Source organism: Onychostoma macrolepis, chromosome 14 (genome assembly GCF_012432095.1).
Source record: "Onychostoma macrolepis isolate SWU-2019 chromosome 14, ASM1243209v1, whole genome shotgun sequence".
Lineage (NCBI taxonomy): Eukaryota > Metazoa > Chordata > Actinopteri > Cypriniformes > Cyprinidae > Onychostoma > Onychostoma macrolepis.
In genome coordinates this window covers 29,036,849-29,060,730 of record NC_081168.1, presented here as the reverse complement: position 1 = coordinate 29,060,730, position 23,882 = coordinate 29,036,849, and the positions used below count along the sequence as shown (strand labels likewise).

At 35.4% G+C, this 23,882-nt stretch overlaps 2 protein-coding genes and 1 long non-coding RNA gene across 3 annotated transcripts; 2 read left to right on the top strand and 1 right to left on the bottom strand.

The window, feature by feature from the left end:
- Positions 1 to 1,718: 1,718 nt before the first annotated feature.
- On the bottom strand, positions 1,719 to 6,645 carry si:dkey-27i16.2 (regulator of cell cycle RGCC-like). Its single transcript, XM_058798945.1, has 5 exons — positions 6,480 to 6,645; positions 6,166 to 6,306; positions 4,340 to 4,420; positions 3,409 to 3,471; positions 1,719 to 2,122 (listed from the first exon to the last, which is right to left on the bottom strand). Exons 1-5 carry the CDS (start codon positions 6,499 to 6,501, stop codon positions 2,115 to 2,117), a joined length of 315 nt encoding a protein of 104 aa, XP_058654928.1. The 5' UTR covers positions 6,502 to 6,645; the 3' UTR covers positions 1,719 to 2,114.
- Positions 6,646 to 7,517: 872 nt separating this feature from the next.
- pcdh20 (protocadherin 20) lies at positions 7,518 to 12,855 on the top strand. Its single transcript, XM_058798944.1, has 2 exons — positions 7,518 to 8,420; positions 9,402 to 12,855. The coding sequence occupies exons 1-2, from the start codon at positions 8,400 to 8,402 to the stop codon at positions 11,874 to 11,876; spliced, it is 2,496 nt and encodes an 831-aa protein (XP_058654927.1). The 5' UTR covers positions 7,518 to 8,399; the 3' UTR covers positions 11,877 to 12,855.
- Positions 12,856 to 20,181: 7,326 nt separating this feature from the next.
- On the top strand, positions 20,182 to 21,736 carry LOC131553799 (uncharacterized). The gene is made up of 3 exons (XR_009274266.1): positions 20,182 to 20,312; positions 20,398 to 20,427; positions 20,764 to 21,736. It is a non-coding gene; the product is annotated as an uncharacterized LOC131553799 (long non-coding RNA).
- Positions 21,737 to 23,882: the final 2,146 nt, after the last annotated feature.

Here is a 23,882-nt window from a genome sequence, read left to right as displayed (position 1 = left end):
CAGAGTCTATTACCAAGAGCATTATGGGTCCCTCAAGGAACGACCCAAGAGGACACAAACTGAACACAACGTGTTCTTCAGAAAAGCATTTAACTCTCCTGAACAATCTGAAAGCAACCCGTTCCAGGACACTGGGAAACATGAAATTACATACAGAGTTTAGTCTGATCAGGACTATGTACAACGTAGTTTCCAAAACGCTGCTTCAAATTGAGTTCCCATTCGCTGGTGACTTCACAATCACATGATTGGGGTATTTATTGTAATATTACGTGTTCTCATAAGAGTCTGGAGCAGTGATTATGTCCGCATTCTTCCTCAAACCACATGGGACTTTGTGTCAGAAACTTCCTCTTTCCATGAACACTGCTGCCCAGAAGAAGTGCTGCTTTCACTCATGATGTTGCATAATGTCTAACATCTGCTCCATTATATAACATATGAGAGTACAATCTGCTAAAAATAACAAATGTACTCTATGGAAAAGAGGAAGGGGCAAATTTTAGTTTGGACTAAAAATATTTAGACAGAGATAGTTCATCCAAAAATTAAAACTCTTATCATTTATTCACAATTATGTTCTTGCGAACCTATGTGATGTGTTCTTTCTTCTGTAAGCATAATTTTTAATGGAAGGCAGTGGTAACCAAGGAAGGACGGAGAATCATACGTGACCATGGACCACAAAACCAATAAGTAGCACGGGTATATTTGTAGCAATAGCCAAAATTACATTGTTTGGGTCAAAAATGATCGAATTTTCTTTTATGCCAAAAATCATTAGGAATTAAGTAAAGGTCATGTTCCATGAAGATATTTTGTAAATTTCCTACAGTATATATATCAAAACGTCATTTTTGATTAGTGATATGCATTGCTAAGAACTTCATTTGGACAACTTTAAAGGTGATTTTCTCAATATTTAGATTTTTTTGCACCCTCAGATTCCAGATTTTCAAATAGTTGTATCTCAGACAAATATTGTCTTATCCTAACAAACCATGCATCAATGGAAAATTTATTTATTCAGCTTACAGGTGATTTATAAATCCCAATTTTGAAAAAATTGACCCTTATGACTGGTTTTGAGGTCCAAGGTCACGTAAAGCTTTGGAATGGCATGAGGGTGACTAAACAATGAAAAAATGTCATTTTTGTGTGAACTTACCCTGTAAATCACACTTTAAAATGCTTAGATGACATCGCATTAGATAAGAAAGCAAGAATAATATGCAACTGGTTTGATATTTTCTGCCAAATGTAATGTTTTAAATTTTTTGGGAACCAAGTACTGCATAAACAGTGAAACAACTTCTTGAAGGTGTGGCTTGTGACAATACCACAAACAAGAAAAAAAATGTTGCTTTCGATTGCAGTGCAACGGACAACTTCCTTTTCCATCAGCTGCAGAATGTCTAGGTGCATTTCCTTTTCTGTACAGATATGGTTTTACCAGAAACGTAAACTAAATCTAGTGAACTAGTGAACTGCAGGGGTGAAGATACAACTAGATAACTGCATTTGCAAGGAATTTAATGTTGGAGTTTATAGTTAGGTGAATCTCAAAAAACCTGCCCAGGTCATCTTTCACTGTAAAATCAAATAAGGGGGGGGTGTGAAGGGGGGAAAATTATGTAGATATTAAAAATATTATTAGCAAGAAAAATACTTTTACTAAAAAAAAAAAAACAATTAAAAACAAGCAATACATGTTTAATGCAAAAACTTTTTTTATTAAAAATTCTTTACAAGGTTAAATTAATATTACACATTGCACTGAACTTGGTAACACTGATATTTTTACAATCTTTATTTTAAAAAAGTGAAAAATAGGTATTAACATTAACTTACAAGGCATTGTTCTTTTCATATAAATTGAATAAGTATTTATTAAAATAAAACATCTTCTGAGAAACTTGGTAATTCTTCCAAACAGTCTTGAGAAATTAAAAAGGCACCGTGAGCTCTTGTTCCTTGGTGAAGGGGAAAAAATGAAGCCTTCAAGCTGTGTTTTTCTGTGTGTGGAAGCAGAGATTACGCTTTGCTAAATGCCAGCTCTTCTGGTGCTCAGCGGCACGTGGTGCGTTCTCTCTGATCACGTGTGTCCTGTCATCTCACATCTCTGTAAGACAGATAAGATTGTGACAGCTCAGGTCAGGGGAGTGAAGTATCATGCATTTGCAGTTATGATTCATGACTGTCACTCCACTGATAACGGAGCACGCTGGGAGTGAGCTGTAGCCTATTGTTAACATTATTAACATTATCGCTCTGATGGACATTTTACTTCTTTTTGTCAAGAATAACATCATAACAGACTATCACTGAGTTGTAGTGTTGGGGCTAACGCATTACAAGCAATGCAAGTTACAGTATGTAATCAGATTACTTTTTTCAAGTAACTAGTAAAGTAATGCATTTATTTATTATTTACAATAAAATTTCTTAGTTAATTTATCAAATAAGTAACGGACATGTTGAGAGAAATCAGGAGTAAGTGCAGAGGCGTTGTGATGGTTACTGTTTGTCTAGATTACTCATCTCACTCTCACAAAAACAGATTCAGTATTCCTTAAAATGAATAAAAACAGTGAAATGCAAACTCAGGATTTGATGCGAACCTGCAATAATTAAATATGTTAAATAACACAAATATAATTTATGTATGAACCCCATTTATTTATCTTTGCTGCTGACTTTCAATGATCCAGTAAAACTATACTAATAGGCAAAAATGACTTTAGATAAAAGTTACCTTTTAGTTTTTGTAACATTTGCTACAGTACAGACGTGAATTTACATTTCCTTCAGCCTGAGGCTTATTCGTTTCACTTTTGGTGTGAAAGGGCTTTTAACATTTGCCAAAAATATAACTTTTTATATTAAAAAACAAACAAGTAAGCCAAGACGAGATTTAAAAAATAATAATGCAAAAGTAATGTAACACATTACTTTCCATAAAAAGTAACCAAGTAACTTTTAGGGAGTAACACGATATTGTAATGCATTACTTTTAAAAGTAACTTTCCCCAACACTGCTGAGCACAGTGTGACAAAACAGGATAATTGGTGTTGATCTGTAATGCAAACTGTTTTCTGTTATATTATCTACTAATAACATAACATATCCGATTATATATAGAGAGACTAAAAGTAAGTCTATAGCTCGCTCGGGTTTTGAGGTTTGTTACCGCTGTACAACTATGGGAACGCACATTTGTGGTTGGCCAAACACTCTGTATTTATATATCCTTGTACAGGGTATGCTTTTGGCCATCTTTTTTGACCTAGATTAATCAAATATTCTCATAGCACCGATTCTACACATATTATTATGCCACACCATGCTTTCAGATAGAGTAGCAAAAGCTGCCTTAAATGTGACCAACCACCAAACTGTGTTTATACCTGCAAGCTCTCTATCCAGGTTTTCAATGAAGCTCTGTAGGTCACTGGTATCCCCGAGCCTGGCTGTAAAGAGCAGAGAGAGAGAAGACGTTAGCGCACTGGAATGCTTCAGACTCTGTGGAAATGCGGCTAAGTGCGGTGGCATTTCCTCTGGAACATTCCACCCCGAAAGAAATGCGACCCTCTGCATTCCTTATGCACAATAACATGCCACATTTTCAACTAGCTTTAACAAAATCTTTATTAAAAATCATAATGAACCAAGGGCGTAGGTTTGATTTTGACACTGGGGACAGTTACTTTTATCATTGCTGATTTTTTTCAGTAAACTGTTTGCTTTGTACGTTCAGATTAACATTCAAGATTCAAGGTTTTTATTCATTTGCATTAAATTAAAAAGGTAAACGGTTTTATTCAACTGAACTGTGTACATGCATTTTAAACACATTTTGCCTTTGCTCCATCCAGACAATAAACTCACATCCTTGAATGAGCAGGGGGTGTAAGCGTAACCCCTTTAGGTGCGGCCAAAACTGCAATTTAAAATTAATCAGAGGTATAGAAATGTATTTTCATATTTACAAAACTAAATTGACTAAATTGTATGCCTTTGTAGTAAACATATTTAAATGAAATCAAAATTATGACTAAATTAGAAGTAAGGCACACAAATATAGATCTTCACTTTATGTCTGTGCTGGTTTACCATCTTACAACATTATCATATTCAATTCCATTGTGCCAGCATTCGTGCTTATCATGCATCCTGTAGCAAAACGAGGAGCATCAAAGCAGTACAAACCACAAACAAAGGCTACAATAAGATGAGTAGAAATAACACACAGGGGTTAGAGCCATGCATGGAGCAGATAGGAAAAGCCATTAGCTTGTTTAGTAAATGTGATGGCTATCTGTTATGTTATGTTAATACCTTTTGGGGCTGTAGTCATGCTTGAGATGTTGAGCTCCTCTTGACTGGCATTCAGGCTGCTTACCAGCGAAGCTTCGCTGCCTGTAAAGATACAATAGGATTAATGTGTGCCTCTTACATGTGAATGCAAAGGAACTAAAGGGTGCTTGAGGTGCACAAGGTACTGTATATCCAGGGTTGGGAGGGTTACTTTTAAAATGTATTCCATTACAGTTACAAATTACTTAATTAAAAAAGTATTCAGTAACATAATCCAAGTACCACAATATAAAAGTAATGTAATCTGATTACTTTTGGATTACTTCAAGTCACTTATGTAATTAAAGTCAAAAAAGCAATATCTGAGTACTTTTATTTAACTATGACTTTAAAATTAAAACTAATAAAAACTAGTAAAAACTATTTGAAACTATTAAAAATCACATTACAGCCCATATATGTAAAAGGCTATGCAGACATCTAGTGGCTATACAGTTTAGTATTACAGTTTTATTTTTATTATTATTATTTTTTTATTTCTTTAACATGTACAGGAAAAATAAATAAATATAGTTTATACACAATATTTAAAAAAATTACACCATATACATATTAGTTTATTTTAAAATAAGCTTACATGTCGAAATGTATGTGAAATGCTATGATCTTTCTTTATTTCATCGACTGATCCGGGGTGTGGGGACTCATTTTCCGATAGAAAACTTACACACAACTGCAGTCATGCACACCATGGAATTTTAAATCCCTAACAAACACTAAATTTTAGCTAACATGATGATTTCCATGCTAGTCGTACCTGCAGATGTTCAAGTTGGTTGAGTAGCCTTTGTTAAAGCAAGAGTCTTCATTCATAGCTTACATTGTGCAACTATGTTATTTCCTTTATCCTCTTTTAAAACAAAATAACTATGACATTTCCAGACATGAAAACGTTTTAATTAACTGTAGCAGCGTCTCATCCCGTTTGAGGAGAGTTAATTGTAGACGGGTGTTATTTGCGTGCGCACCAGCAGGTGGCTCACGTGAGTCAGCATGTGTCACGCTAAATATAGCGTTATTGTGTCAAAATACTAATTTATTTAATTTTAAATGAAACAAATGCAATCCTGATAGTATTCCCACTTTTTACAAAATGTAACTGTAATCTGAACACTTTGTTTTTGATGTAACTGTAACGGATTACAGTTACTAGATTTTTGTATCCTGATTATGTAACGCCGTTACATGTATTCCGTTACTCCCCCGACCCTGTGTATATCACAAGAATATCTTTCTTAGGATCAAAGGCTCACTAATACATTCATTCTTTCACATAATCTATTCAAGAGGATCAAAACAAAGAGAGATATAAATCATGTAAGTGAAGCCTTTGATCGCTTGACAAAGCTGTTCAAAGTGAGCTAAATCTTATCATAAATTTGTCCAAGAAACAAATTGCATAGCAGTGATTTAGAATTGGGAAATATAAGGAAATTATCTGGTAACAAGAAACAATATTCCTCTTTATACATATGGGCTATGTATTATCAAGAGGCACTTTAATATTAAGTAGGCTATTCATAAATGTTTGGCATTCGGTGACAATACTGTAAGAGTTCAAGTTAAACAAAAATTGTCATAATGCCAAACATATTCAATTAAATTCAATTGAAGTTTATTTGTATGGTACTTTTCACAATATAAATCGTTGCAACGCAGCTTTACAAAAAAATTAAGTTTCTATTTTAAAGTTTCTACGCTGTAGTTTATCAGTGGTGACTATGTCATACATATGTGAATGTAAACCGTTAACAGACATGTTTAGATGTGTGTGTTAGTGTACTTACAGTAGTCTGAGTCGTCTCCATCAGGCAGTGCTGTGTGTCTCTTCACTTCTCTCAGCACATGTTCAGAGGCGTGAGGTGTGCTCAACTCCTTCACAACATCATTAAACTCCTGCAGCAAGTCTCCCAGCTCCAGATCCAACTCTAATACAATTCACATCCTCCATTAGAATTACACTGAAACACACTGTAAACTATTTATGACTACATGATGACTGTATAAAATAGATCAACTTAAGCTACTCTCCTTTCACAAAGAAAAATAAAACACATTTGAAATAATGTGGCATGTGAATTTTTATCTAAGAAAAGTTTACCTGAACCGTTCGCTGTAGACATCCTGCGGTTCTCTGTGAAGAGTGCTGGAAACTGATTCTCAAATTAGTACGATGGGTTCCCATCAGATGTACATTGACTCCGCCCAGCACATAATGCGCCGACCAATCAGAGCACGGTTTGGTCTCCGTGGTTACAGTAATGTCTGAGGCAAAATTTCCCCTTGACGCCTACACGTGACGTCACATGCGGAACTAGAGAAAGAAAATTTCCGACCGCTTCGGTGTAAATTACTCCCCCAATATAGCTTTGGTTTTAGGGCGGTTATGCACCTCTAATCATTCCTGAGATATAATGGCTCTTTAAGTGCCAAATACATTATTTTCTCATTTCCCTTAAGTATTTGTCCGATTATAATTAACTAAATTAACCTTTCTGTCCTTTTTATGAGAGTAGGAGTAAAGTTAATGTAGTAACAACATGTATAAAACGTATATTAATAACACCTATGGTATTTCAGCGGTAACTGTGGTTACTATGGTACTTTTTTTGTAAGGGCAGTTATCATTCTTATACTATTCATTGCTATTGATTGCTATTTTGTAAACTTGTAAATTGGGCACGTCGCATTTATTTATTTATTTATTTATTCATTAATTCATTCATTCTTTCTTTCTCTCTTTCATCCATCCATCCATTCATCCTTTCTTTCTTTCTTTCTTTCTTTCTTTCATCCATTCATCCTTTCTTTCTTTCTTTCTTTCTTTCATCCATTCATCCTTTCTTTCTTTCTTTCTTTCTTTCTTTCGTCCATTCATCCTTTCTTTCTTTCATCCATCCATTCATCCTTTCTTTCTTTCTTTCTTTCATCCATCCATCCATTCATCCTTTCTTTCTTTCTTTCTTTCATCCATTCATCCTTTCTTTCTTTCTTTCTTTCATCCATCCATCCTTTCTTTCTTTCTTTCTTTCTTTCATCCATTCATCCTTTCTTTCTTTCATCCATCCATTCATCCTTTCTTTCTTTCTTTCATCCATCCATCCATCCATCCATTCATCCTTTCTTTCTTTCTTTCTTTCTTTCATCCATCCTTTCTTTCTTTCTTTCTGTCTTTCTTTCTTTCTTTCTTTCTTTCTTTCATTCATTCATTCATTCATCCTTTCTTTCTTTCTTTCTTTCTTTCATTCATCCTTTCTTTCTTTCTGTATAACATACCATAAAATACAATAATGGAAATAATAATAGAGCACTAAACTATGAACTATATGCTGTACACGAGCCATGTGGATGCATGTGATGTAAATATATCTCTGCCCTCATGATGGCGACACTGAGACACGCTGACCAAAACAGCAATAATACAAATATAACTGTGCAGTTGAGATAGGTATAAACGGAGGTCAGAACCAGCTCCAAATGGGCTGGGCCTTGTTAATATGCCCTACACCAAACCCAACCCTAAAGCTACCCTCCCTCTTGTGAGCAGTACATGAACCTACTTGCGGCATAAAGTCCCTCCCACCTGGAGGTCTCCGGGCTGCAGCGATATATACTTCGTGCAGTTTGGTTTAAAATCCATAGTTCCAATTCAGTATGGTTCAGAAACGCTAAAGTGAACCATACGAACGCCAAAGAAAGGCTATAACTACTACATAATCTATCTTATTATGATTTAGCGTGTGTATATTATTATAACGCATTGAGTGCTTAGAGTTAAAGGGGGAAATACTTCACCGCGTCCCATCTATCATTATAAAGCAATTACCCGGAAAAACATCCCGTCAGACCTGTATTTTCCCTTTTAACCAACGGTTGAATATCGTGAGTAATCTTGAGCTGTTCACCTGTAGCACAGGTAGATTAGGCTCCGCCCACCACACACACATTTCGCCAGAGTGCTTCTGGTGCTCACAGAGCTCAACATGTTCTTGAAGAATGGACAGCTCAAAACCACCACATAATGAACTGGACTATACTACAGGTCAGTGATCGTATTTGCAGAAAGAAAATGATTCACTTTTCTTATTTTGACGTTGAACGCACGCGTTATACACGGAGGTAAAGTCCACATTAGTCGGTCTGTGTTAAATTCATATTCTGCGTGGCAGGTGGTGTTCGTGTTTCAAACCTTTTCACTTGGTGGTTTCAAATAGGCAGACATGTGCATAGACTGGTGGATACAAATAAACATAACAGAAATGTCTAAAAGTTTAAAGGGGGAAAAAAAAGTCTAATACCTGACACTTTCTATGAATAGGACACAAATTGGTGTACCATTACTAAATATATTTTTACAGCAATCAAGGCATAAACCCTATGTTTATAGATGTGCTAGCTATAATATTTTTATGATGTTTTTTTTTTCAAGCATAACTATTCAAGCCTGTTAGTTAAGCATTAATTAATACATTTATCAATAACCACAGTTCTAGATTTGCTGCCAAACCTGTTAGCAAGTTCCTTCTAAGTGTAAATCTGCAGCCATTGTGTAGCTCCATTTTGTTAGAACCTTTAATCTTGGATTTTATTAATGTGTAACAGTTACAATTTTATATAAAATATACATGAAAATAATATAAACATGGTTGCAAAATGACCAACCTTATATAAAATTGATACAAAATAAATATAATATTTAATTTAATATAATATTTAAACTGTAGAAGATTTTAAGCACTTAACTTCGCTGATGCATTGTTGGGAAAGGCAAAACAAATATGTAACTTTTTTCAGCATTCAAGACCAATTTATTCATGGAAGTGCACAGGCTGCTGGAAAACATAAGTCAATAATACAGCCTGTGCAACAACATATTCAACAGAAAAAAAAGACTGACTTGTTGGTTAAGGATTACACACTTTACTCCCGAGTCAGAGTGGTTAAACTTTCATATGGAAAGAAGGGTGTTGCTTTCTTCCAAGTAGTAAGTCTCTTCTGTTTTTTTTTTTTGTTTTTTTTGTAGTGGGTGCTTCTTCTGGCATCTGCTGGGAAAATCCATAGCCGTGCTCTGCGTTTCACCGTCCTGGAGGAGCAAGAAGCAGGCGTTAAGTTCGGAAGTCTAAGCACGACCTACTCAGCTCCATACCGGCTCCTCAATGAAAGATACATCAGGGTGGATGAGAGCTCAGGGGATCTGTTTACTAAAGAGCGCATAGACAGAGAGACCTTGTGTCCATCAAAACAGGATGGGAACTGTACTTTTTCGAATACCGCAGTCGTGAGTCTTAATTATGAAGTCGTGCCGATGATAATCGTTGTGGATGATATTAATGACAATGCTCCTATTTTCGAGAGGAATGTGATTCCTCTGCACATACCTGAAGATGCATCAATTGGGACTGCTTTCCCACTGGATGACCAAGCCCAGGATAAGGATACGGGCGATAATGGCACGATACGTTACTATTTGGAAGACTCTGGTGGCTTTTTTAGCATCAGACAAGATGGGCATGAACTCGAGCTGGTAGTACAAAGGGAACTGGACCGGGAAATTCAGGAAAACCATCTCTTGGTTCTTCTAGCAGTAGACGGAGGTTCAGTACCACTCAGCGTTACAGCTAATCTCAGTGTAACTGTAACCGATGTTGATGACAATTGCCCAGAGTTTGATGCCGACAGTCCCACCACAGCCATTGTGCCGGCTTTAGGAGTCAAGGGCACTGCGGTGGCCCAGCTTAAAGCCACAGACAAAGACCTGGGCCAAAATGCCCAGATCGCATTCTCCTTCAGCCGTCAGATCTCAGACAGAGCCAAAGCGCTCTTTCACATGGATGGACACACAGGCCTGATCAGCTTAGCTGTTGACGCGCAGGTTGACAGTCCCGAGGAGCACACGTTGAAAGTCTTTGCGAATAGCCCACTTTGCCCCCCTGCGCAAACTCAGGTAACCGTATACATGCAGCCAGTGACGAGCCCAGAGCCGTCCGTAAAGATCAAGTTTGTCGCCGAGCATAAAAACCAAGTGATCGTGTTACAAGAAAACGAGCCCCCCACCGTCTTGGCGCTCTTGGAGCTGGAAGACACCTCTACTGCTAATGGTACTCTGTCCTTAGACAAAGACAGCATGCCGTTTTCTTTGAAGCCGCAAGCAGGCAGCTATTTGCTTTCAACATCAAAACCCCTAGATTTTGAGATGTGCAGCGAGTATGAGGTTACAGTTATTATTTCTGATCCTCACGGCACACGTCTACACAGAAGGGAAGTGATCAAAGTGCTGGTTGAAGATGTGAATGATAATGCCCCGAAGTTTGAACAAACACGTTATGAAAAGGACATCAGGGAGAATAACGAGCCTGGAGTGTTTCTGCTGAGAGTCCAGGCTAGCGACGCAGACAGCCAGCAGTTTGGCAAAGTAAGGTACGGGCTTTCAAATGAAGGACCTTTCAGAATTGACGAAGAGACGGGTGTGATATCGGTGGTGGAGTCTTTGGATAGAGAACAGCAGGAGACATACGTCCTGACCATTCTGGCCCTGGACGGTGGCGAACCGTCTCAGGAGGGCTTTGCTACTGTGTCCGTAAATATACTGGATCTGAATGACAATCCACCGACATTTCCTACCCCACATTTCTATTTCTTCGTGTCTGAGAGCCTTCCACAACTTGCCCAAGTTGGGAAAGTCACAGCAAGCGATAGCGATGAAGGAGAGAACGGCCGGATAGTGGATGTCCGTATTTTAAACGATGAGGTCCCTTTTGCCATAGACCTGGTGCAAGGATCGCTCCGCAGTACTGGTGAAGTCGACCGCGAGAAGCAAGACCGCTATGAGCTTCTGGTTGTAGCTGTAGACGGCGGCAGTCCGGTTCTTTCCGCCACAGCAAAAATGACCATTTTTATTGAGGATGTCAATGATAATCAACCCCGGGTCCTTCTTCCTAGCAGCAACCTCTCCTGTCTGACCATATCCCCGGCTACTCGAGCAGGAAGCATGATAACAAAGATTTACGCCATTGATGAGGACTCAGGAATGAATTCGGATATCACTTACCAAATTATTGCAACCAAACCGACTCTCCACAGCCCCTTCCAGATTGACCAGCACTCAGGAAACATTACTCTGGTCCAGCATCTGCGCGGCGAGGACTACGGCATGCACCACCTCTTCATAGTCGTTCGCGACGGAGGAAAGCCAGACCCGCTGCAGAGCACCGTGTGGGTCAACCTGCTGGTCAACGAGACATTGGAGAAATGTCACGTGAATGCCGTTCCAGATTACTCGCCGCCTCCACTGCCTCCTCCAATGCCTGTCAAAGACTGCAGGTGTGAATCAAATGCCTGGCTTATTTTTTATTGTGGCCTGTGTCTGATGGTCATCTCAGTCTGTGTTCTCCTGGCGGTCGTAGTGGTGTTTATGAAGCACAGAAAGACAAAAAGGAAAGTGGAAAAAAAGGATGTATGGGAAACTGGAAATCTCTGTGAACTGAAACCTTTGAACTAAAGCAAAGGCTCAGCAGATACACCAGTAAAATGTTTGTGTAATAGTAATATATTGTAGTAGTATTAGTTTGGCCTAATGTGTTAGATACCTGCTTCCTTTGATGATGTGTTTCCATCTTACACAAAATTAAAACAAAATAAACCCTTAAAATCTTTTTCTAAATAATATTTAAAGAGATTAATGCACTTATATATGTTTAATTCTCTGCCAGCAATATTGTGACATTCAGTGAAGAACGATGAAATTCTTTATACAGGTGCAGTCTTGCAGAAAGAAAAATACACTTGTTTTTGTTCTCATGTTTCTCCTTCAGTGAGCTGTTGTGTTGGTTTTACAAGCTTTTATGGATTAGTCGTGCTGTAGTCTGATGCACACAGCCTACACCGTCATCTCAATCTAACAGTCTTACTGGTATATTTTCAAAAAAGAAAATATCTTTGTACAAAGCAGTTGAAACAAGGCCATGTCTCTTTTATACTGAGTTCAGGAAATGACATCAAGCCTATTAGATTTTTTTTTTTTTTTTTTTGTGCACAATTTATTAAACTATTAGTTAATGCTAACTGAAATAATAGCCAAATAGCTTATAATAAATAAAGAATATATTATAAATAAGTTATATATAGATTATAAAGAAGCATTACTATTGAGATAAATTGAGATGCTCTTGAGGGTGAACTTCAACCTTCAACCATAATAACTTAAATATGATTATGTACAAATATTGCACATATAAAGGTGAATATTTACATGTACATATATTATGAAGCGTATCACTGAATATAATGTATTACATAGTCACATATTTTTCAATATGTGAAAAATTCCATATGTAATTCTTTATGTGTTATTCAATATGTCTTAATATATTGAGTAAATGTATTATTCTGTATATTTCAGAGGTACATTAAATAAATAATATTGATTGTTATATATAAGGAAATATATTGTCTTTATATTTTCTTTGCATAATGGTAAGGCTTCCAAAGTATAGAACGGCCACTTTTCCAGTCAATCACTTTTCTCTCACTCTCTCTCTCTCTCCCTATGAATATTTTGCTTCACTCAAAAAATGTCATTGTGAATGCTGACTTTCATGTTGACTTCAAGGTCAAATAAATGCTAATGCCCTTTTTTAACTAATGGTTAAGTACAATCAACAGATGGTTTCCATGGTGACTAACAGTGTTGATAGCTGGTGCTGTGAAAACTCTCCTGAGAAGTGTGATAAAAATCTCAAGGATTTGTAGTAAAGGTTGGCAGATGGGAGATATCACACATCTACCAGCAAGTTTCCTGTCATCCAATAGTCCCTTTCTCGCCACATTCAGGAGGTTCAAAGACTCAGTAAACTTGTACACAAGGAATGAGGAAACTGTAAATGGTTCTCTATTGAATGCAGGTGATCTGGACAAGAATGTGGATGTAAGATAAGCTTTGAGAGAAAACTCAGATAAAACAGGCCTGACCACTTCAGTGCCTGTGCTGCCCACCGTACTGATTTTTGAGCTGAGGAGGACACCATATGCCCTGTTAGTATGCTCTGGCACAAGAAGTGCAGTTTTTGGTAACACTTTATAATACTGTTCCGTCGTTAATGAATAACTACACAGGAACAAATGGCTAATGCACTATTAACATTGTAGTAACTACTATTAACTAACAAGAAACTCTGATTAACGATTTATTAAGTAATAGTGCTAAGTTGAAACTAGTAGTTCACTATTAGCTAACCAAAAACTACTATGTTTTTTTTTTTTTCATATATCCTAAGAACTACTTTATACAGGTTCATAATTAATGTGAATTATGCATAATGGATAATTAATTCTAAAATGAAGATCATGGTAACCCACTAGTAATGACTCAAGTATTACCAAATCCTTCTAAATGAACTACTAATTACTTGGATCAATATTTTAAAGTGAAGATCACGGTAACCCACTAGTAATGATTTACAGGTGCATCTCAATAAATTAGAATGTCGTAGAAAAGTTCATTTATTTCAGTAATTCAACTCAAATTGTGAAACTCGTGTATTAAATAAATTCAATGCACACCGACTGAAGTAGTTTAAGTCTTTGGTTCTTTTAATTGTGATGATTTTGGCTCACATTTAACAAAAACCCACCAATTCACTATCTCAGCAAATTAGAATACTTCATAAGACAAATAAAAAAAATCATTTTTAACATTTTTTGTGAATTGTTGGCCTTCTGGAAAGTATGTTCATTTACTGTATATGTACTCAATACTTGGTAGGGGCTCCTTTTGCTTTAATTACTGCCTCAATTCAGCGTGGCATGGAGGTGATCAGTTTGTGGCACTGCTGAGGTGGTATGGAAGCCCAGGTTTCTTTGAGAGTGGCCTTCAGCTCATCTGCATTATTGGGTCTGGTGTCTCTCATCTACCTCTTGACAATACCCCACAGATTCTCTATGGGGTTCAGGTCAGGTGAGTTTGCTGGCCAATCAAGCACAGTAACACTATGGTCATTGAACCAGCTTTTGGTACCTTTGGCAGTGTGGGCAGGTGCCAAGTCCTGCTGGAAAATGAAATCAGCATCTCCATAAAGCTTGTCAACACAAGGAAGCATGAAGTGCTCTAAAATCTCCTGGTAGATGGCTGCGTTGACTGTGGACATCAGAAAACACAGTGGACCAACACCAGCAGATGACATGGCAGCCCAAATCATCACAGACTGTGGAAACTTCACACTGGACTTCAAGCAACATGGATTCTGTGCCTCTCCACTCTTCCTTCAGACTCTGGGACCTTGATTTCCAAATGAAATGCAAAATTTACTTTCATCTGAAAAGAGGACTTTGGACCACTGAGGAACAGTCCAGTTCTTTTTCTCCACAGCCCAGTTAAGATGCTTCTGACGTTGTCTCTGGTTCAGAAGTGGCTTGGTAGCCCTTTTCCCGAAGACGTCTGAGCGTGGTGACTCTTGATGCACTGACTCCAGCTTCAGTTCTCTCCTTGTGAAGCTCTCCCAAGTGTTTGAATCGGCTTAGCTTGACAGTATTCTCAAGCTTGCAGTCATCCCTGTTGCTTGTGCACCTTTTCCTACCCAAATTCTTCCTTCCAGTCAGCTTTGCATTTAATATGCTTTGATACAGCACTCTGTAAACAGCCACACCTTTCAGTAATGACCTTCTGTGACTTACCCTCTTTGTGGAGGGCGTCAATGTTCGTCTTCTGGATCATTGCCAAGTCAGCAGTCGTCTCCATTATTGTGGTTTCAAAGAACAAGAGATACCCGGAATTTATACTGTAGGGATCGTCATTAATTGAAACTCAAATGTAAATATTCTAATATTTTGAGATACTGATTTTTGACTTTCATGAGCTGTAAGCTCTAATCATCAAAATTAAAACAAAAAAACTTTTGAAATGTTTTACTTTACATGCAATGAATCTAAAATATATGAAAGTTTCACTTTTTGAAATAACTTACAAGAAAAAATGAACTTTTTCACAACATTCTAATTTATTGAGATGCACCTGTAAGTGTTACCAAATCTAGCAAAATGAATTACTAACCAGGACCTTACAAAAACCTTAAAAGTTTACAATGACTTCAGTCATTACTAGGGAGTTATCATGATCTTCACTTTAGAATACTGATCCAAATAATTAGTAATTCCTTCTGAAGAATTTGGTAATACTTGAGTCATTACTAGTGGTTTACCATGACCTTTACTTTAGAATGAATTATACATTATGTATTATTCATATTAATTATCAACCTGTATACAGTAGTTCTTGGGGAGGTATGAAAATAATAAAAAATAATAATAGTTACTGATTAGCTAATAGTGAACTACCACATTCGACTAAGCACTATTACTTACTAATTCATTAATCAGAGTTGCTTGTTAGTTACTAGTAGTTACTAGAGTGCAAATATTGCATTACTCATGTGTTCTTGTGTAGTTATTCATTAATGATGGAACAGTATTCTAAAGTGTTACCCAGTTTTCTTGTAGCAAACATGATAGGGGTTTTGTAAATGACACAAAAGAAAAAGCATGTTTAGGCAGGTCTGCTGAGTGCAGGTGCAACGGGAATGCACTTCCTGAATAGCAAAGAACTTAATCTTGTGAGAAAACACTGACATGTTTCCACATACAGTTTACAAAGACGCTTCCCAGTTTTCTCAAATGGCATCAATATTCATTCCTGCTCATCTTCCTTAAATGCTTCTGTTTTTGATCCTTCCCCTTTTTACAGCCAATGAAAGATAAATACTGAACAGTGTGTTAAATCATTTGTATAGTTTGTACACTTTTGATCTGTCCCACCCAGATGGAAAAGTCGTAGATGTAGAAATTCAAGTATGTTTATAATACATTTGTATTCCCAACATGCTTATTTGAAGTGCATTTTAATATATTTCTAAAAAGTATACTTCAAGTACTTTTATATTAAATATATGCTTAGTTATACTTCTAAGAAATATGCTAAACACAAGCATACTTTTAATGTCGTTTTAGTGTATTTACAGAAAACATACTTATATGTTAGTCTTACTTAAAGTATATTTTATGTCTACTTTGTGGAAGAACATAACAAAATGATTACACTTTTAGTGGGTTTTTAATGTACTTTATAACCATGTGTAGGCCTACTGCAATATATTTTAAATATTTGTGAATTTATCATTTTAATATTTGGAAAAGTACGATATTTGAAAAAAAAAATACATTTACAATGTACAAACGTTTGTCAACTATTATTAAGCATTGCAATTCTTAAAATATGTTGTTTAATATGTTGTTCAGTTTTACTTAAAACGTTATACTTTGGTTGATTAGGCTGTTGTCCATTACATGATACATTAATTGTAATAAGCTACTACTGAAATTCCCACAAGAATTTCAACATCATATCTGAAATGCTTTAAAAAAATAAATTAATTAATTAATTAATCTTGCATTTACTTATGTTTAAATCAACACACTGACTAAACCTGATTGGTTCAGAGCCATTGAACGGCTCTGATTGGTTCGTATGATAATGAGCTCGTAAATCAAATGTGATGTACGTGCAGATGTCCCTTGCAGTGTTGGGTAAGTTAGAAAAAAGTAATCCACTACAAATTACTAATTACTTTTTTAAAATTGTAATTTGATTACATTACTGATTACTGCATTTAAAAAGTAATCAGATTACTAATTACTTTACTTTCAGGTTTACTTGACATTTCAAGTTATCAAATCTAAAAAAAAAAAAGCACTACAAAGAGAAACTCATAGTTATTTCATTAATTTAATATTGACTGAAAAAAATACATAAGTATTATTTTTATAGCCTACACTCCAAATATCAACAAAACTTTTTTTTTTTTTTTTTTTTTTGTAAAATAAAGAAAACAAATTGGGTGGGCTTTCTGCATTCTCAGTCTCCGCGAATATCTTCCTGAAACCAGTCGCTAAAATGAACGAAAATGACATGAGAAATACAGTAGGCTATGTAAGGCTGCGCTTAGGGTGGTTCTTCGCCTCCACTTCGTGCATTCAAATAGTTTAATGCACAGCTAGCCGTTGATTATCCCGTTTATGCCATGGTCATTTGCCAGCATTCACATATTAAAGATGTTAATAATATTTGCGCTGCAATATTTGACCGGAACGATAAAAATGACGGTTATTTTCGTCTGTGTTACTATTGTGTTACTATAACTCACTGTAAAAATTCCACCTATTTCAACTTAAAAACGTAAGTTTTGTAGCTGCCTTAAATTTTTAAGTATAAACAAATTACAAATACAAGTCATTTCAACTCACTTTGTAAAATCCTGACTGGCGCTGAACTGCTCTCTGTAAGTTGATTGGACTTTTCAGTATTAGTTGTTTCAACTAATCATGTCAAGTTAAAAAAAAAAGTAATCACTTGTCAACCTCAACAATGGTGACCATAAAAAAATAAAAAAAAAATCATGCAGCAATGCATGCTGGGATCCATGGATGAGTTTTGTACTATGCTTGTACCCAGCATGCATTGCAGCATGAATTTTCTTTTTTTTCTTGTTTCATAATGGTCACCATTGTTAAGGTTCACAAGCTGATTCTTGATGTCTGTGTGAGCCTAGTTGCTACCATAGATTAAAACTTTTTGTGGACAAACTGTTTGGAAAGTCCTTTATATTAACTGACTGTCACAGAACCACTGGCTCTTAGAATCACTCCTACTATAATCAATACAACATCCATTTAATCAGAGATTAGACACACAATGAGATCAGTTCGCTAACAGATGATTGTCATTATAAACATATAACAACCAACTACTGATCATTTTCTCTGGGCTTTTGAGTTGTAACAAATATGTTTGAAAAACACACGGTTACAACAGCCAGAGAAAAAGAGAAGAAAAAATAAACTAAAACAGAAGTCAAGGGTCAAGAGCCCAACTAAAGCAGACACTGATCTCTAACATGGTTACTTCAATTGAAACAATAAATCAACATCTAAACCTTAGTTAATTCTCAATAAGATCTTCTGTAGATGTCTGACAGAAATAAAGTCAGTCTGGTTATTAATAAGTGGAGCTGGTGATGATGTTTGTGGGGTTGTTTACTCAGATCTTGAGAGATTTAATGTATTTTATTTCAGTTGATTTCATCTAAGGCTGTGGCTGAAGTCAGTTGTTCTTGTGTTTCTTTTTCTTCAGTGATTATGTTTGTTAACAGCAAGTGTTCACTAATGCTCAATTATTACTCAATTAATCACTTAATTGCAATGTATATCTTATTTTAGTGAACTCAACTGAAATAAGTTCAGAGCACTCATAATTGTTAGTTTTAAAAACTTAAATGGTTTAAGGCAATAAGTTTACTCAAACAGTTTGAGTTAACCTAACTTGTCGGGTTTTACAGTGCACAAAAATAAGTCGAGCAAACTTTTAAGTTGGCTCAACTTTTTTTTTTTTTACAGTGTGCCAGTAAAATTTTCAGTATTTTTATGAGTTAAAGTAACTTTAAAACATAAGTTGTCATGACTTTTTCATCATATCATTTTTTACAGTGCTGTAACTGTATGTTACCATGGTTACCAATGTTTATAGGAAGCGCATTAATATAGAACGTGATTAAACTGACCTGTGCAGTTAAACTAATTTAATCAACACCTGCCAGCCAATCAGAATCCAGTATTCAGACAGACCATGGCATACATCTAAAGAAAGCTTGAAGTGTCTATTATTAAATGAAGTAAATCAAGTCGAAAACAAATATTCTCTGATAAAATAATCCGTATGAAACCAACGCGAGGTACAGTCTCTTCTGAGCTCACCTGTATCACACCCACGCACATCGCGCGCTATAAGATCATCATCCACGAGAAACCAGGCTTGAGACGCGCGAACATGTAAATGTCCACATCACCTCCGTATACAAAGAAATATTCAAGTTCATCTCGGCTACTTTTCGTTTTTGGAAGAAGACGCTCTTTGAGGAATAAACCTTGTGATGCTGACGCGGCTTAATGCAGCGGATGATCTCTTTCTGATGAGTCATTTATTTATAGGCTACTTATTAGTGTTACTGTGACATAAATTTATACACATTCACTTGTTGAACTTTTCCCAAACTATAATGACAGACTAAAATATGTCATGTGCAACATTTTGAAATATGATTCATACGAATTGAAATACGACCTTTCATTGCATCTAAATGTTGTAGGACTCGCCTGCATTTTAGCTCACATTATCTGGTGATTTATTAAAGGGCATTGACCCGCAAAACATGATTTTTTAGTTCATAATTTTTAACACTACATTTGTAACTTAAGTAACGTAATTTTATTGACATAATAACTAATCAAATTACATAAATTTAAAAATGTAAGGCATTACTTTACTGCCTTACCAGGAAAAGTAATTAGATTACAGTAACGCTTCTGTGTAACGCGTTATACCCAACTCTGGTCCCTTGAATGTGAATATAAGTCTAAATTTAAACAGTTATATTATATAGAGCGATCGTGTATCTTTAGAGCACTAGGAGGAAACCACGCAATTCATATGGATTAATTTGGCTATGTTTTTTTGGGGGGTTTTTTAGTGCTGGGCAACGATTAATCGCGATTAATCGCATCCAAAATAAAAGTTTTTGTGTACATAATATATGTGTGTGTATTGTGTGTATTTATTATGTATATATGAATACGCACCCATGTATGTATATATTTACGAAAAATGTGTTATGTTTATATATTAAATATATATAATATAAATAAATATTATTTTGGATGCGATTAATCGCGATTAATCGTTGCCCAGCACTAGTTTTTTTGCATGAACTTTTTGAAACGTGAACATCTTTGGTGAATCGTCTTTCATCGGAGGGACATAAAGATTTCATTAAAATATCTCTGCTTTTCTTTCGAAGATGAACGAAAGTCTTAGATGATTTGGAGCATCTTAAGGGTGAGTGATGACAGAATTCAAATTGTTTTGGGGGAACAATGAAATTAATTAGAAAATATAGCGTTATGTTCTTGTTTTTTACCAGCTTCTGCAACCTCAGTGTGACTGACTTCAGGTAAGATTTGAAATTTAATTAACGTTATATGTCTGTACCAGTCGTGTTTTTGACACATGCACTGGCAGAAGAAAAAAAAAAAGTCTTTATAACATGTACAACATTAACATTTTTTATTCGCAAAATGAAATTGTGTATTTATTTCTGATTTCCTGAACAATTTGGCTTCATTGTAATGAGGTTAATGATCTTTGAAAAACCGTGATTATGAACATACAATTACTTTGTCTTGAGCTGATCACCCAACTGTGGTAGTGTTCCTTGATGGGTGTTTATATTTGTTCAAGCTTGACAATCTTATCGCCTTTATTTTCTAATATGTATTCCTCATTACAGACAAGAACAAAGATCAAATTGTAAGAAGGGCTGCTTATAAGAGCATACAGTGCATCTGAAACTGCTGAGGCTGGGAAGGTTTTTGACTATATTACCGACCAGGTACATTGTACTCCGCATGCTTAAAAAGAAAACAAATCATCATTTGCTTATTTTTTTATTTGTGTGTGTGTGTGTGTGGAATATTAACATGTGTTGTTTTTCTGATCAGCTGCTATAGAAGACAAACTGAAATCTGAGTGCAGGGGCGGGAATAGTATGTATATTTTAATGTCTCCTCTGTTATAGAGATTTTTGAATCAGGCCTAAAGGAGGGTGATTCGGTCAATCTTGGAAGAAAAACGTTAGCAATGTGTCCATTCCAGGTGGCTATCGTGCTTCCTTTCAGTCATTCATGTAAAAATCTGTTATTTAATTTAAAAAACTTTTTTTTTTTTGGATGACTAGGACAACTTATAATTTTATTTTATTTTTTAATCTCAAGCTTGATGAGGATATTGTCAAAAGGTAAACTAAATTCTAATGAATATCAATGCAAATTATTATACATCATGGATGAAAAACTGTTATTGGCTAATTTGATATCAGTTCTTTTTCCCTTTCACAGATCCTGTGATAAAGCAGTCTTCAAATACTAGTGTCTGAATTGCAAGCCCTTAGTTGCAGAACATGCAAGTCGTACTCAAAGAAGTGACCTTATTCATAAATTTTTTCTTCATAAAATTGCATTGTAATTTTTATTTATTCATTGATGTAAAATTCTGTACTTTTCAGTAATACAGGTATAACTGAAATGTTCTACAAATTGATAAGATAGCTCTGCCATAGCATTTCAGTCTTTTTTTCATTTATTATAATGTTTTTTTGTATAATGTTTTAAAATGTACTTGAGTATGTTTGTAGTAATACAAATATACTATAAGCATACTTGTATTTTAAGTGCATTTTTAATTACACGTTTTTTTTCACCAAGGTATATATGCTGCTGTACTTGTATTAATGTACTTTATGAATATTTGTAATGTACACAACAATATATAATACATTAAAGTTTTCTAGATATCAATGTGTGTACGTGTGTATTTTCTGAAAAAAAGCAGCGTTATAATATACTAGTAGTGTAATGCTAATGCATTTCTAATGAGCTGAAATACAATTAAAATGTACTTGAAGTACATTAAAACGATGCTTCAAATATACTCTAACTGTAGTTCATGAAGTATTAAAAGTACATTTTAAATGTATTTTAAGAAATACACTTAAATTGCACTAAATATACTTAAAGTGGTTCCATTTTAACACAATTGCAATATATTAAATATATTGGAAATAGATTAAAATTGAACTTAAACATATCTAGAAATACACTTAATATACTTAAAGTTGTTTCAGAATAATACATTTAATATGCACTGAGTATAGTATAGTTGAAATATCTTAAGTGTGTCTGAAAAAGCACAATTTAAATATATTTCTTTTTCACCTGGGCAGTAATTGGGTCATTCTTCATTTGTGGTGGCAAGTGGTGTCCCTCTACTTTACAACAGTTTAAATAAACTTTAAATACCAATAAATCATAAAATGTTTGCATGTTTGTATTCTGTAGGGTAAAACACAATTTGTGCACTGTTAATAGTGACATTTTTATTTTAAAATACATACTTAATTGAGTTTGAGAGATTGCATTTGGAACAAAATATGCATGTTCCCGCCATACCCGCCAGAGGTATCATGGAATGTAACAATCAGAGGTGGGTAGAGTACCCAAAAACTGTACTCAAGTAAAAGTAAAAGTACTTGAAGAAATATTTACTGAAGTAAAAGTAAAAGTAATAGTCTGAATAGTTACTTGAGTAAGAGTAAAAAAGTATCAGATAAAAAAACTACTCAAGTAGTTAGTTACTAGTTACTTTGGATCATATACTGAATATAGTCTATTTTTATTTAGATATATAGATATTTAGATACATTTTTATACACACACACACACACGCACACACTGCCGTTCAAAATACCTTTCATTTTTTTTTATGTAATTTATTTCAGTGATGCAAATCAGAATTTTTATCAGCCTGATTTATTATCAATGCTGTTCTTTTTTAGCTTTCTATTCATAAAAGAACCCTGAACAAAATGTCACAGGTTCCAAAAAATATTAAGCAGCAAAACTGTTCCCTGTTGAAAAAAACAGCATATGCTGGTTGGGTATGTTTTGAAGCTGGGATGCTGGTTTGAGCTGATTTAAGCTGGTCCTTTGCTTGTCCTAAGCTGGTCCGACCAGCTCAAGACCAGCACATGACCAGCACAAACCAGCATCCCAGCTTCAAAACATACCCAACCAGCATATGCTGTTGTTTTGTTATTGTTTTTTTTTTCAACAACACTGGTAATAAAACAATATATTTGAATGATTTCTGAAGGATCATATGACTCTGAAAACTGGAGTAACAGCTGATACAAATTCTGATTTGCATCACTGAGTTAAATTAAATTATATTTTAAAGTTTCATTATGTATTATAAATGTATATAACCTCTGACACGGAGAAGAGTGAAAACTCCTCACATGACCGCTACAGAACATCTGAACATAACGAAACAAATGCACTTCTTCCGTCTGTTCTGCAAAATGTAAACAAATGTAGCCTTTATTTCTGCAAGCTTAAATATTGCGAAAATTTCCATATTAATTGTGTCTAGGCAAGGCATTCCTCCTGTAATTAACACGGGTTTGGCGGGTGTTTATTTCATACTCTGTGACAGCTTATTTAATGAATCAATTATACATTGCATTTAATGTGTAAGGTACATGTACAACAAACTGGTAATGTCATAGTGGTATCGTGTACTGTAATCGAATCTATACCTGTGGAAGCGACAGCACACGCCGTGTTCATCTATTAAAGATCTTCATAGCTAGTAAACCATAGCCTTTGCAGATTTGCTTTCAACTGACTGTTGATCCAAAGCCACGTCTTCAGCGCTCTCGATGTTACAACTCTGAGTGAGAACCGCTTCAGGCGACTCAGCGCGTGCGGCAGGAAACTGAACGAATCATTCAAACTGATTCGCGAACCGATTCACTGGTCTGCCAACTGGTTTGATCAAGCCTTCGAACAG